The 15,938-nt window shown below is 40.6% G+C and overlaps 1 protein-coding gene across 1 annotated transcript in view; it reads left to right on the forward strand.

Annotated features, from left to right (window-relative positions):
* Positions 1-15,938, forward strand: part of LOC149144492 (uncharacterized) — a 219,237-nt gene that overhangs the window by 176,416 nt on the left and 26,883 nt on the right. The window contains exon 8 of the mRNA XM_089448782.1: positions 4,171-4,252. Coding sequence (XP_089304908.1) covers positions 4,171-4,252 — 82 coding nt within the window. The remainder of the gene's footprint in view (positions 1-4,170; positions 4,253-15,938) is intronic.

Consider the following 15,938-nt stretch of genomic DNA (forward strand, 5'->3'; position numbering starts at 1 on the left):
CAAGTGAAGATGAACTCTTCTACTTGATCATTTTGATGATGGATGAAGAAGATGTATTATAGCTTCCTCTTGGATGATCTTCTTTCAGATGAAAAAGCCTTTCTTCAATACAAAAGGTTGCTCCTTTTGATGAGGATGATTTGCTGCTTCTTCAGATGATCTTCTTCTAGGGCAAGGAGATGATCCTTGCTTGTTTTTATAACCTTGAAGATGACAATGCCTTCTTGCCTTCAATATGCTTTGCCTTCTTTTGTAGTGTAGATCAGGATTGCTTCTAGGGTTTTGACTTTCTCCAAGATGATGTGATCTTCGTTTTTGAGGTCCTTCGAGCTATCTTGCTTTGTAGACAACTTGATGAGGGTCTTTGTGGCCTTTTGATGATAACTGCTTGTAGACTGCACTTTTAATTAGTGCTTGATTAACTCTTGTTGTTGTAGACTGCTTATTCAATCTAGGGTTTTATTCTTCAATGTAGATCTTGATCCTTTTCTTTTGATAACCTTCAACTTGCTTTGATGCCCTTCTTGAAACTTGATCCTTGAATGTCTCTTTTCTACCCTTTCTTTGACTTCAACACCTTGCTTCGATACTATGTTGAAGAATCTAGGGCAAATTGAGTTAATAAGATTCTTCTTGCCATGATAACTATTTGCAAGGTATTTTTAAATTTTTCTTATTAGCACAATCTTATCTTGATATTATTAGAGTGTGTCTTCGTAGTTCATCAAATAGCTACCAAAACAAAAGAGACAAGAACACAAGGTGTTGGCTTTCTGCCAGGGCCAAAACCTCTCACTCTTTGAGAGGAAAACCCGCACAAAATTCTTCTTATAGAGATTCCAACTGACGAATACCAAGACAATGACCCTTGACCTATTTAGCCACTCCAAGACCAAGACACCAATCCTCTTCTTTGTCATTGCTGAGATCATTATCACTGCCGTTGATGTCTGAAGTCATCACTGTTGCAACACCGAGGCCTTCACTACTGTACAATCGAGATCATTTACTGTTGCATATTTGCTGCACTGAGATCTTTGTTGCATCATTGCTACACCACGAAGATCTTCATAAGGACAATGAGATCTCTATAGTGAGATATGAGCGCTGTACCGAGATCAAGATCACGACCTTATAACTACCATGACTACAACTATGTCGGGGTCAGGACTATGTCTAGAATGTATGGTGAGAATGTATCATAGAGATCCTCTTCATCACAAATATAGCAAGACAGTGACTATGTTTAGTATGCTGAGACACTGATCACCAAGACTGTGACTGTGTCTAGAGTGTTACCGAGATCCTTCTCATCACATGTATGCCGAGATTGCAATGCGATAAGTTCGAGTCCTTTTCTGTGGTATCCACCGAGACTGTGAGGAGGCCGAGACTTTATTTGTACTGTGGACAGACCTCCTAAGTGACATCCGAAATCTTCCTGCGACAGCCTTCCGAAAACTTCAGATGAATCCGAGTTCTGTACTCTACTGCACCGATTTAAAAGTTACGGAGAATCCGAGTTTTGTACTCCACTTTTGCGGGGACCCTAGCTGGGTATTTATAGTAGTTTGTCCTCCATAAATGAGTCGACATGTCATGCTGAACAGATGTGTCTCCATAGGTGAGCCGACATGATTTCTTTTAATTCGATTTGCAGGTTTATTTCTTCAAGAGGGATTGTGTTTGTCTTTGGACGGCTTCTAGACATTTCTTATAGACTTGTATACATTAAACATAGGTTCAAGAAGAGCTTCTTCATACATGACATTGACTCTTTTACTTAAAATAAATCCTAAGGCTCTCAATGGGAGCCACCAACAAATAAACCTCTTGCTCATGAAACCCATGTAGCAAGGAATACAAAAATAAATTTGTTTCTTTTATTTCATCATTTACAAATATCATGTCAGTATGAAGACTGAACCTAGTTACAGTTTCTTTAACAAGATTGTCCCTCCTCGTCTGGCCAATGGGTTGAGGAGGCTTAGGGCGTGTGATCGTTACCTTTGGAAAGTCGGGTATCTAACCTAGGCTCAGATTATGATGCAAGTGTTCTACCACACTACTCTTGAGGGTCATTGTTGGGAAGATCGGTAGGCAATAGGATGGATGTGATCCTTACCTCTTATAGCAAGTGGTATCTCGCCCATTGGTTGCAGAATGGGATGGTTGTGATCCTTGCTTAGTAGGTTGTATCTTGCCTATTGCTTGATATAGAGGGTGGTAGTTGAAGCTCCCCTATGATTCTTCTTCTTTAGATTTGAGAATGATTCAACATATAGAGTTGAGCAGAGATGGGACATGATTTGATACTTGCGATGATCACATGATCTAGTTGGAATTTCTCCCTAGCTGAGGGGCTGTTAATTTGGTAGCTTAGTGGCAAATTCCAATCATTGAATTAGATTCCTCTTTCCGAGAGGAGCAAAATTGACCTTTGAAGCACTGAATTTGGATAAGGGAAAGTGTATTTTTGAAGTCAAGCCCACAAGGACACAAATTGTCAAGGTCGGCCTAAGGACAAATTGTCCCTCCTCCATCAGATATAAATACAAGTGACCTCAAGCTCATTTGGACATCAACACAACACATCATTTCTTCTCTCTCTTGCTTGGATTGGTTCGTACAGGTCTGAGGCAGCCTTCTCTCTCTCACACATGCGAGGTCTCTTGGCATCTTTGACTGCAGCGTCGACTTTTCTGTTTGAAGGGCTTTGACCAATGTTGACTTGGGTTATTTTGGCATGATTTACTTCAATTTTTGTGGAAGAATTTCTGTTTGGGAAGGATGCATTGTTTGCCACAGGAACTGAGGCAATCTGGGCAGTTTGACCACCACTAACCGCAGGGTTTGATCACAGATTTCAGACCTGCGTTGACCACAGACTTCCTCTCTCCGTTGACCAGGTTTGACCATGGATTTCAAGACTGTTTTGAATGATTTTTGACCTGCATTCAAGGCTGAGCCATTTGACCTTTGACCGAGCTGTTGGAAGGCACTTTGATCATTGACTTGTGGCCTGATTAAGGCAATCTTGACTGCTGTTTACTTTGACAGTATAGCAGATCTGACAGTTTGACTAAAGTTGACATTTGAAGCTCATATTGATTGGATATTGATTTGTCTATTTGAATAGTTAAAGTTTTACTCGACTCTTTTGGATTTGGGCTGATTGTACTCTCTGCTGAACATTTTATGACAATCAAATAGAAGAAGAATTTTCAAAGTGTTTTCCCCATTGTGGAGTTTTTCCCTGGTCTTTGACCAAATCGGTGTCTGTTGTTGATTGTCTCCTAATGTCATTGCATTTACTGTTCTATCGTCATTTACTGTTGATTATTGGAAGAATTAATTATTGTTGAAAGGATTGCTTATTGAAGAAGTTAATTGGGCTAAAAGTAACTAACATAGAATAGAGCAGTGGAAAATTAACACATTTGATCCTTAAGCTCTACAAGGGAAGCCTCCCTTGTGTTGGATTTTCATCTATCACTAAAACAATAAAAGTAGTTACGAAGGTGATAGTGGTGACACTTCCATTGTTGCTCATTGCCTTGGTCACCTAGTGAGGCTTTGCACTAAGGTGCTAGATTTCACTGTAATAGAGCTAGGGCCTGGTGTCTATGAGGGTTTTCCTCTTTTCTTTACCTAAATCTTGCTACCCTCTCTAATATAACCATTGGTATCTCTACTTTTGTAAACATTTTAGAATATGGAACTGTTCTATTAACTACTGATTGTACTCTGGAGTGTCGACCTATTTCTTAGTCATTTGTTGGACATCTATAAAATTATCTGATTGTATCTTCTTGTTCATAACATTACCTTTATTGTCACAACATAAAATACAATAAAGTTTTCCCCTTCTTTACAGCCTACACTATGAGAACTGAAAGCTCAATATCGTTATTGCTCTGGATACGTTATGGTAGGTATATCATAATGTTCATGCTTTTTAAATAATATGAAATTGCATTCAGATTTAGGGAAATCAAATATTTGTGGGTCAATATAGTTGGTGTAATTAAGCAGAAGTGCTTGTTCATGTGCAGTTTCTTCCGGTCCTACAATCAAAAGTTATATTATTGAAGGAAATGATATATAAAATTATTATTGAGAGGCCAACATAGTTAACTTAGTTAACTACAAATGCTTGTTTATGTGCAGTCTCTTCCAGTCTTACAATCCAAAATTATTGATGTCAAATGCATATTATCGTGTTGATTTGTATCCTCGACCTTTAGACAAGGTATGCTGTAATACAAATTTGGTATCTAGAGTGTTTTGCTTTCACAGAATTAGTTAACAGATAATTTATATTGGTTTACAATTTAAAGATTTTAGATAATAACAATGGAAAGCATTTCAATGTGACTAGTTAAGTCTTTGATTGTATGCCCGCCTGAATGCATGGAAAACCCTTCCGTATTTTGCTGTTTTGATTGCAAGTATTTTTCTGTAAATATAAGACGTATTGCTCAGAAAAAAATGATAACAATGAAAAGCATTTTATTGTGACTAGTTAAATCTTTGATTATATGCCCACCTAATTGCATGGAAAGCCATACTTATAAACTGATTGCTTGTTATTCCACAATGGAGTTGCTAAGGTAAGTTGTTGATTATATGTTGAAGACATTGGTTGTGTGAAGAACCCAGGACTATAGGTCAATGAAGAACACCCACGGAAGGATCGTATCAGTCCCAATGGCCACAGAAGATGGATTATAATCCATACTACCTGCCTCCTCAAATGTCTTAGACTCTTAACCACAACCTCAACAATATCAGCAGGCACATCCAATGTAGCTATCATTTCATTATTGCATATCAAGAGCCCATTTCTCAGCAGCTATCCTCCCTGCCTCCTGATGTGATTGATCATCAAGGGATGCGAATGATATTTTCTAGCTTGCCATATCAACAATGCTCACACCCATCTATGGAAGATTAGTTTTGGATTGATCAATAGGTGCCACATCAAAATATTGATCGACTTGTATATTGGTGTGTATAACCACCTATGCGCAATCACCAAGCTCAGTTGAACTCTCAGGACAAGTTATTTGTGGCAGAAAGCAGTACTCTACAAAAGAGACCAGAAGGTTCCAAATCTTGTCAGGTTTGCTACTTGATCTTCTAGTCAGGTTTGCTACTTCATATTTTTATATATTGTAGCAATTATCAACATGTCCTGCATTGTGGTAAGACATCGAATATCAGGCTTTAGCATGTTGAAATGGTGACATGTGGAGATTAGTAAGGAACAAGAACTCAAGGAACTGTTGCAATACGTTGTGAAAGTAAACCCCTTGGCCATGAAGAGTATCGTAGTCCTTCTTTGACAGTAGAAAATGCACCCATTAATGTAATGGTGATTGGGTAGATTAAAGAAGAATAACGTGGAAACACCACAAGAATGTGGCGAGGATGAATGCATCTGCCCCACTTTTGGAGCAAGATATTCACAGGATGATTTTCCTGAGCTACAAGATACAGAGGTTACTCAGCCTAAGGACATTTGCATGAGAGAATCACCTGTCAGGAATATACTGAGGTTACTCAACCTAAGGACATTTGCATGAGAGAATAACTTGTCAGGAATCCACCGGGTTACTCAGCTTAACGACATTTGCATGACAGAATCACTTGTCAGGAATCCATTCACTCACTGTCCTGAAACAGAGATAAATGAGGATCAGTGGGACAATGATGAGGATATTTAGACTGAAGAACTTTCCTTGGAGACTGTGGAGAGTTTTTCAGTAGTTGGAGGAGAAAGCACAAGTGACTCACCATTGGCTGAGTAGAAGGAAGAAGACCTTACTATGGAATTGTTCAACATTGAGATGGCCTCACTTGAGGTTGTTGAGAGCCATAGTGGCCAGAGTTTGAAGGAAGTAGATGACCAGGGCAAGTTTGCTAAGTACAAGCCTGATGAGTGATAAGCACTTGTAAATTGAGAGTTTCATTATTTGGATTGTGGACAAATGGCTATGAGGGGGCATTTAAGAGTCATTGCTTTTCTGTGGGAGTTGTAGTAGGCTCTGGTAGACTATTCATGTGTGGTAGTTGACTTTTTTGGTACAATTGTACACAAGTGTGCACATAAATGATATGACCATGGGGAGAATATAAATAAAAGTCTACGTCATTAGCTACACCTCACCCCTGGGCCCTTAATGAGTGTGGGAAGATGGATCTCACCCTTCAGTGGGTGGGGTTGTACCTCAACCTTATAACCTTAGTATTGCGATTGAAACTTTTACCTTCCTTAAGTGAAAATTTTGTTATTCAGCAGGGGGCAAATAATGAACCCATTTTCATGAAGGGTCATCATATAATTTTTGGTCCTTTTTATTCAGGTTTTGGTAAGCCTCGATGGCATATTGATTTGAGTTTTGGCAATTAATTCTTAGAGTTCTGTGTGTATTATTTGTAGTTCCTGTGAATAAAGGGCAACAATAGAATTGGAGTTGAAACTTTATGCCTTACATTCACTTAGTGAAAAGGGAAGATTCTGTCTGTTGCAAATATGAGAAATCCAGAAGTTATTAGTCTGTCTTCTTCATGGTGCCATCTCTGTCAAGTCGGCTTCATTTCTTTTTGTTGGACTTTGAAGAAGTCCACATGCAGTAGAACTAAATTCGCATTTTTTATTTTTGAAGTCTGTCACATGGGAAGTTTGCTTGAACAACAGTGAAGAATCCAATGGAGTCCACCTTCCATGGACATAGAGGTCTGCCATGATGTCCAACCTGGTCACAGTAGGAGTCATGTTGGACCTCTAGGGTATCTTAAAGTTGGACGTGAGTTAAACCACTCGAAAATTAACTGTCACATGCTTGAATGAAAATATTGCAGGGGAATGAATAACCCAGAAGATTCCTGCAGTTGAGTAGAACCAACGGATCATTGGCAACTTAGAGACAACTCATTCAAAACTTGATATTTGCAAAAGAAAACCATAAAGTGGAAAAATATAGAAAATAAAGGAGTGCTAGGGAAAAAGCAGGGAAAAGCTAGTGAACGGTTTGAAATACATGAAAACAAGTCACGGACAGTTCAGCCAGCTATGCCACAAACTTCAAGAGATTTCTAGTCTTTTGTGAACCCATGGATTGGAGTATGTGTGAAGGAAACACCAACTTTGGAATCTTAAGTGTTCAAGCCAGTGTTGTAAACATCCCAGTTTTATCATGAAAAAATTGCGAAATCACGATTTTTTGGCCTAGCCGATGTTTGCAGATTTTACCCCGATGCCAATGTTTGCAACATTGGTTCAAGCCAAGGCCCTGATTTAACTCTTTAAATAGGGGAGGACTGGCTTAATTAATCATCGATTCATCACTCCCTCCAGTAATTTCCTCCACGGAGATTACTTTCAATTTTGCATTGCCGCTGTGTTCATGTTATCTTCAATGGTAGGAGTTAGGGTATATTACTGATTGTCATTCAAGTTCAATGGGTTGCTACTGTTTTTTTCTAGCTGGCGTTCCGTTGTTTCTTTCTGCATTTCATTCTTCTGTTACTATGTAATCAACAGGTAGGACTTAGGCTAGAAGAGTGGTTGAAAATCAGACTGTGCTTTAAAACCTGGGATTTGCAATGTAGTTATTTTTTTTATAAATGCAAGTCCTATTTCAGTCCCATTTCTATAAGCACATGTCTTCTAGTTTTTTTTAGTCATTCATGGATGCTTTACAAATCTAATTAGTTTAGAACCTTAGATTCTTGTCACTTGGAATTCTGAATTTATGTTCCTTGCCAATGCTTTTATTTCCTGTTGATTCCTCTGCTGCATTCCTAGCCTTTGATTTCTAGTTTTAAATTTTTCTTTTCTTCCCCAACATTATAGTGCAACAACAACTGATTTTGGAGGGCTTACATTTCTAGTCCCCTTTCATTAACAGCATCCTTTATGTTTGCTTAGGTCATCCTTATTCCCCTTCAGCCATATCATTAATATTTCCTCCAAAATAAGCAGTCTGATTTGTGGATTAGGGCTGTGAGAAGGCTGAGCCTCAGAATATGACTATTTAATCAGCACTGGTTACAAATCAATGTTGCACAAAGCGCGATCGGGATTTAATCGGCGCCGGGAAAAAAGCGGAAAAAATCGACAAAAGCGGGAAAAAAGCGGAAAAAAGTGGGAAAAAAGCGTTTGGCACAAAAATATTCATTTTTTTTCATTTTTTTTCAATTTTTTTAATATCTAAACCATCTACAACATAAAATAAATACATTGACACATAAATATGATAAAAAAACTAATATATAAGATGTTTAATATCATTTCTAGCGCTAAAATCACACATAACATTGAATCATGTCCTGAATAGTAAGTCCTGAGTCCCAAGTCCAACTCAACCTCAAAATATCAACAAAAAATATGATAATGTATCTCATCATGTCATAATGTCATATATAATAAAATGAAAGTCTAATCCTATTGATTTCCTCTGCCCCTCTTGCGAGAAAATGGCACAACTTTCTCTTTCCCTCTAGATGTAGAAGCTGGTGCCTGTGCTGGTGGAAATGGCAGTGGAGTCTGACGTGCTCTAGAAGCTGAAGAACTAGTAGTAGCAGCTACAGGAGGCTTAGGTGGACGGAGACCACGTCCTCTACTGGTGGTAGTGGTAGCCCGGGTAGCCCGGGTAGGCGGTGTCACCTCCTCCTCCTGCTCCTCCAACTGCTCCTGCTCCTGCTCCTGCTCCCCCTCCTCCTCCCCCTCATCCTGCACTAACCAATCCTCAGTGGGATCCATGAGAGGCCTCTCGGTCTCAACCCTCCATTCAGCAGTGGTGTCAATCCCATCCAATGAGATGGCTTCCGTATCAGGTGTCTTACTCTTCTCTAGTTGTCTCACCCACAATCGAAGATTGTAGTAGACATAGACCATGTCATTAAGTCTATGGGACTCCAACCTGTACAAAGTTCATGAAATAATAATTAATAATTAATATTATAAAAAAAATATTGTTTAAAACTTTAATGAATTCAAAAATTTATTTGGAAATTTGCAATATTTTAAATGTTTAAGTGTTAACCTATTACGCTTCTTGTTGTGTATTTTTTCAAATACACTCCAATTGCGCTCACATCCCGAGGAGCTGCATGTTTGGCTGAGGATGCGTACGGCAAGATTTTGCAAAAGGGGTACTCTGCCACCATACATCTTCCACCATGCGTCTACAACAAAATTACAAATAAAATTTTAAATAAACATAAGAAAAAAATGGAATTTGAAGAAACAATGAAATTTGAAAGTTGAAACAAAGTTACAAAGTACATACTACAAACTAAAAAATACCTGGCATTTTAATCGTCCTATCAATGACAGCCATCTCAAAGCCAAATGTGCCACCTGACAACTTATATTGCTCAATTTGTCTAGAGATCTCCATACGTTCTTCTGGAGATCTCACCATCTTCTGGACACAGGTTAATAATCCTTCCACGACCTCAACATCAAAATTAAACCCACATGCATAAGAAAATGCAGGGTTCAGGAAAAGCCCAGCAGCATGAATGGGACGATGGAGTGTGTTGTTCCATCGCTCATCAATGACTTCCCATAGAAGGAGTTGTCTCTGAAACCCATCATCTCCCTTATCATCATAGTAGGACCGAATGGCTTCTTTGGCCCTGTCCATGGCTTCATACAAATAGCCCATTGCGGGCTTCTCACCATCAACCAACCGAAGAACCTTTACCAAAGGTTCTGTAACAGCGCACACCTCCTGCACTCCCGCCCAGAAGTCTTCCTGGTATGAAACTAGTCTGCAGACGGCCTCTCCTTCTGGTTTGCGGCTCATTGACGAAGCACGCCACTCCTCTGAAAGAAACATTCTCTTCAAATCCCACATAGAATTCAAGAGGGATTGAAGAGATATGAAACTCGTCGCAAACCGTGTAATGGCGGGGCGCACCAACTCTTTGTTGTTGGTGCATTTTCTCATCAAGCTAAGCACAGATGTGTGATTGTAAATAAATTTTGTGATGCTTTTTGATGAGTCAACAACCTCTTTGACAAAGGGAATTTTCCCTATGTCCTCTAACATCAAATCAATACAATGGGCAGCACAAGGTGTCCAAAATAAAGCAGGATGCCTGTCCATAAGCATTCTACCAGCAGCAACATAATTTGCAGCATTGTCCGTTATGACTTGGACAACATTTTCTGCACCCACCTCCAAAATAAACACATCCAGCAAATCACATAAAGTTCTTGCATCTTTGATTTGATGAGTTGCATCAACAGATTTGATAAACATAGTCCCCTTGGGACAACTAACCAAGAAGTTTATAAGGGTTCTCCCCTTTTGGTCAGTCCAACCATCTGACATAACAGTGCATCCTGTTTGTGCCCATGATGCCCTAAAATCCTCCAATCTTTGGGTGCAGTCACGCTTTTCATCTTGAAGAAGCCGGCCTCTGAAATCATGAAGAGAAGGGATTTTGTACCCCGGGCCAACACTGGCAATAGCATCAACAATAGGTTGGAAAAATGGATTACTCCTTACAATGCTGAAAGGAATATCACTCCAGAGGAGAAATTTTGTCATCAACTTGTCAGCTTGTTCTTTTTCAGTTCTTTTTAGCATTGAACCAATAGTTGGTTGTGAACCAGGTGTGGTTCGAGGAACAAAATATGATGATGCAGCTACCGGATTGAGTGACGCTGCAGTAGAACCAGTGCCACTTGGCCCACTTCCTTCAACTGACCTTTTTAGTTGCCTTTTGAGTTCTTCTTTGGCATCTCTAGTGTGCTCTAATTCTCCCAATGCTCTCATGGCTTTTTGGATAATTTCAGCATTTGTATTTAGACAGGGCCCCACATCATGTCCAGGGATTTGTGCAAGGTGGAACTTCAACCTGTACACCCCCCCGAATATTTCCTTTCCACACAACTTGCAATACAAGTTTTGTCTATCATTCGGAGTTTTAGGGTCACCATATTCCCAGAAAGGATCCAATTTCCTTGGCATGTTTGTTTTTGAATTTTGAATTTGCAAACCTATGGAAAAATAAGGATTAGGAAATAGGAATTTAGGATTACATAATACAAATTACAATTTAGCATTTGCAAAATTACAAGTTAATTATTTCCAAAATCCCAATTTCTAAACCCAAGTTACCCAACCAAATGCCAATGGGAAATGCCAAAAAACAATGAAAATTCAAAAAAAAAAACAATGTTTAAAAAAAATGAGAAAATAAAAATAAAAAATTGGTTCTCATAGTCATAACAAATTACCCATCCCAAATCAATGAAAAATTTCAAAAAATTCTTTAAAAACAATGAAAACCAAAGTTTTTATAGAAGCAAAACAAAAAAAAATTAATCTACATACCTCTTTTATGGACAAATTGGTGATCTTGGCTTGGATTCCTCCTAAAAACGCTTGGATTCGCTCCCAAATCCGACGGAAACCCTTCAGCTCCTCTCCCTCACCTCTTCTCCTCCTCCTCCGCGCGGCGACAGCACAATGAATTAAAAAAAAATCGAATTTGCCATATAAAACCCCGCTGCCCGCGCCTCCCACGATTTTTACGCAAAAAATCGCGATATTTTAAAAAAATCGCGATTTTTTCGATAAAAATCGGTATAAAAAAAAGTGGCGATTTTTACGGATAAAAATCGCGATTTGATCGGGCAGAGGAAAAAATCGCGATTTTCCGATAAAATCGCGATTTTAACAACACTGTTACAAATGAATATGCAGGAATTCTTCATCTATGCACACTGGTACTTTCTCTGCCCATCATATGATACAGGTCTTTAAAATTTCTGGGATAAATTTCGGGGTATGGAATACTCACTTTGTCATGTCCCTTCCCAAATACATTTGTAACAGGTTTATCCCTACACAATTTTGCACTCTTTTTCCAAGGAAAAGGACCCAGCAGTTTGGACTTGGGGACATAGGAGAGATTTCGGCCAAATTAGATTGCTAGTGGAAGGTGGGGGCCATCCACCTGGGAATTCAAGCTAGGACATTCGACTGGCTTGGAGGGAATTCGAATAGCTGATTGGAGGGGGCCACATGAGGCAAAGGAAGGCCCACGAAGTCATAAGGAGAAGGAGGCTCTCACTTGGTCATTCATTCATCCTTGTGCATTGAATTTACTTGACTGTTTGCTCGAGCTGCTTAGCTGAGTCAACTAGCTGTTCAACCACGAATCTCTCAAGTGGGAGATTCAACCTTACCTTCGGGGGACTTCGAGTGCCACCCTAGGAAGGTAGTTCCACAACATTTTCAGGAGTTCCGGGGAGTATCTACAACACAGTCACTCAACTATCTTTAGGGAGTGCGTATTTCTGGGCCAACAGTGAGAACACGCAGAGGGAGATAGAGCCACCTTGGGTTAGCCATTAGCTGGAGGAGTGAAGGAACTTGAAGGACAAGATTGGGCCAGCATTCAGAAAGAGTTTTGGGGTTAGAAAAGCCAGCAACCCAACAGTTCGAATTCCAGGCTTGGAGGATAGCGCAAAGGGCCAGTTCAACAATTTTGTGGGTCTTGAGGGGAAGAGCTACAGCCCAGAAACTCATCCGGGAAGGAAGGAGATTTGTAGGAGGGATCATCTCAGAGTTTTGGGGCACTTTTCAGGAGGATTTACAGCCTCATTCCAGCAGGCCGAGTTTTGCAGTTGCAACTGAGGTTGGGCTCCTTGGGGGTCGAATTTCAGAAGTCTAAACCAGCTCAAACCCTTCCTGGGCTTTTTTGGGTTTAGGCCAAGGAGCAAGGAGCTGAAATCTCATAATTTTCTGAGCATGGGAAGCAGTGATTCCAGCCCTTCGAAGTCAGCAGACAATGCAGTTTCTGGGCAGCGCAGTTCAGTTTGGTGCAGCAGTTGAGGCAACCTTCAGTTCAACATTTGCTCACCTAGGTTTTGTCATGCTTGTCCATTGAGACAAGCCCATGTGCACCATTCTATTTTGCTATTATATTTTCCCTTAAAGATGTAATAAAATGGCTTAGCAGTTCTCTATTTCCAGTGTTTTCATGGGTGCTTGATGTCTATTTCGTTTTTCTAATTGCTGGATTGTTTGCATGCTTTGTATATCACTTATATTCATGTTTAGGAACATTACAATGATATCAGAGCCTAGGTCTTGGCTCAGTTGTGGGGATTTTCTCCTGTGAGAGAAGGGGATTAGTAGAACATCACATACAGAAGGTAGAGGTACTAGAGCAAAGAAAGAGAGGTGGAAATCACTCCAGACACGGAGGCTGGGGGAAAGCAATGGTGTTAGAGGAGGATATGGTGGAACCCAAGAGCAGGGAGGAGATGGCTTTTGATAGAAGGCTTTGAATGATTTAGCGAAGGGCCAAAAGGAGATGCTGGAGGAGATAAAAATGCAGGACAGAGAGAGAACCACCCCTAGAGGATTTTTATTTGGGGAAACTTTTGGAGCCTCCCAACAATTCGATCACCCTTCATTGACAACACAACCCCCATCAGCTAGTGGGCCAACTCGAGCCACAATGCCCTCTTTTGTACCTGTGGCATAGATCAAACCAGCTGGGGTGAAGACCCCACACAGATGGGAGACCACTTCAGAGAGTGAAAATCTATGGGTGCAAACTTTAGTGAAGTACTCCCTTTCAGATATTTCTGCAAGCTCAAGCAGAATGAGAAGAGCAAGGGCTATGGAGGAAAGAGCACACAGAGCTATGAGCTGCAGAGGACCATAGGGAGGATGTACTTCCCTACATTCGATGGCACTGCCAAGTGCACTGCTAGGGCTTGGGTTGAGAAGATGGACACCTATTTCCATCTCAACTGGATGACAGAGCTGGAAGCCATCAAGATGGCCACGCTGCACATGGAGGGGGAAGCCCATGACTGGTGGTTTCATGGTTTGGCCACCCTGGGGCATGCCAATGTGGCTTCTTATGAGGATTTCACCAGGAGGGTGGTGGAACGCTTTGACCAGAGGGATCTGGAGGCCCATTTCAGGGAGCTGACCCAACTGCGCCAGACAGGCAACCCAGAGCAATATATTTCGGAGTTTTTGTGAGTTTCAATGATGGTCCCGGACCTATCAGAGGCTTGAAGGGTATATACTTTCATTGTGGGCTTACTTGAGCCCATGCGTGGACTAGTGAAGTCACACAGACCCTCTAGGCTATAGGAGGCAGTTATGTGCACCAGAGATCCACAGGGGGCCATCCCTAAGACTAGAGCGCCTTTTCTTGCATAGACCCCTTTTCCACAGAAGGGGCGTGAGGAGGAGGACGTGGTGCTTGGAGGCCAAATTTTGGGGGTCGGAACTAGGCCAAACCCTTTTTGGGTTTTGGTGGATTTTGGTTGAGGAACCGGAAGCTAAAGTTGCAGCATTTTCTGAGCACAGGAGGCAGCGCGGTTTCTGGGCAGCGCAGATCATCTTTGGAGCAACTGTTGTGCAACATTTGGGCTGTTGTTTACTCACTTGGGTTTTGTCACGCTTGTTCATTGAGGCAAGCCCAGGTGCACCATTCCAACACTATTGTACTTGCTCCGAAAGAATTAATAATATGGCTCAGATGATTCTTATTTGTAGTGTTTTTATGGGTGTCTGTTGATTGTTTCATATTTTTGGTGTTGGATTTGTTTATAGCTTTCATATCACTGTTCAGCCTAGTTAGGAACATTACATCAAGTAAGGGGGGGAACCCTAGTTTTCACTTTCTAACCCTAACTATGTTTTTGTGAGGGGAGAAATTAACTAGATAAAGGCTCACTAGGAGGTTTTCTCGGGAGCTCAAGGATAATAGATTTAACATGCAACAATCTACTAAGAATTTCCAATAAACATTTACATTTAGATAAGGAACAAAATAGAAACCCTAGCAATATTTCATTACATATAAACCATAAAAGATATGCAATAGAATACTCACAAATTATCCAAGAACATGCCTTCTTCCAATCCCAAAAAGATGTCTCCAACACAAGACTAGTCTCCAATAGCCAAAATCCATAGAAGATTACATCTCCTCAAGTAGTGAAGTACAACTAGGGTAAGTTGAATCCTTCTAGAGGTTGAAATCCATAATTGTGATGATGACAAATGACAGGAGGCGATCCTCTTTTTATATGCGGTTTATCACCTCTAATAGCCCACTAAAATCCCCTAAAAGAAGTTTAATTTTGAGTAGGCACAAAGTAAAATTGGGTTACAAGTCAACCCACTAGCTCAACAATAAAATATACAAATAAATGCCCACAAGTGTGAGCCATAAGCTCCTAGTAATCATGATGTCATGCCGTTTTAGGGCTCAAGATGCTTCAAGAGTGCACTAGAAGGGCTAAAAGAGTCTCCAAGCATCATGATCAACCTCAATTTGAGGAAGGGTCCTCGAATCAAGCCTCAAAGCATCTCCATGTGTCTAAAAGCCATCTATGGGTGCCTTGCGTCATCTCTATGGGTGCCAAATAGATAATGTAGTGTACTCTCGCTCTAGTGTTGGGGCTTGATCAGGTGCAACAAGCCCTTTTCAATCATCCTGAGTGATAACCATCCTCATTTGGGCTTTGGATCAAGGCACGCCCATCAAACAATATCAAGGCTAGCTTGGGGGTATGCTAGGCCCATTGGTACATCATCAAGAATCCTCAATGCCAAGCAAGAGAAGTTCAACGCTCTGGCATTTGAGGGTGCCCTTGGGTGCCATCAACTACTAAGTTCCCAATGCTCTGCTAAATAGGGGCAACATTGCATCTGTAAGATCATCATGCTCTTCAGAAGTGTAGTATGACCTGGGCATCATGTGGAGTATGGGTGGAATAATGTGCCCTCAAAGGCCTTAGCTACTTTGGAACCACTTGCCAAAACCATCTCAAATGCAAGTGAAAGAAACCTTTCATTAGAGACCATAACCATAGATGCATTGAAATGGACCATACTTTAGTGTTAAGGGCATAATGATACTTCAAATTGGGA

This window comes from Pinus tabuliformis, chromosome X (genome assembly GCF_031772625.1).
Source record: "Pinus tabuliformis cultivar Carrire ecotype Pingquan chromosome X, CPIR1, whole genome shotgun sequence".
Lineage (NCBI taxonomy): Eukaryota > Viridiplantae > Streptophyta > Pinopsida > Pinales > Pinaceae > Pinus > Pinus tabuliformis.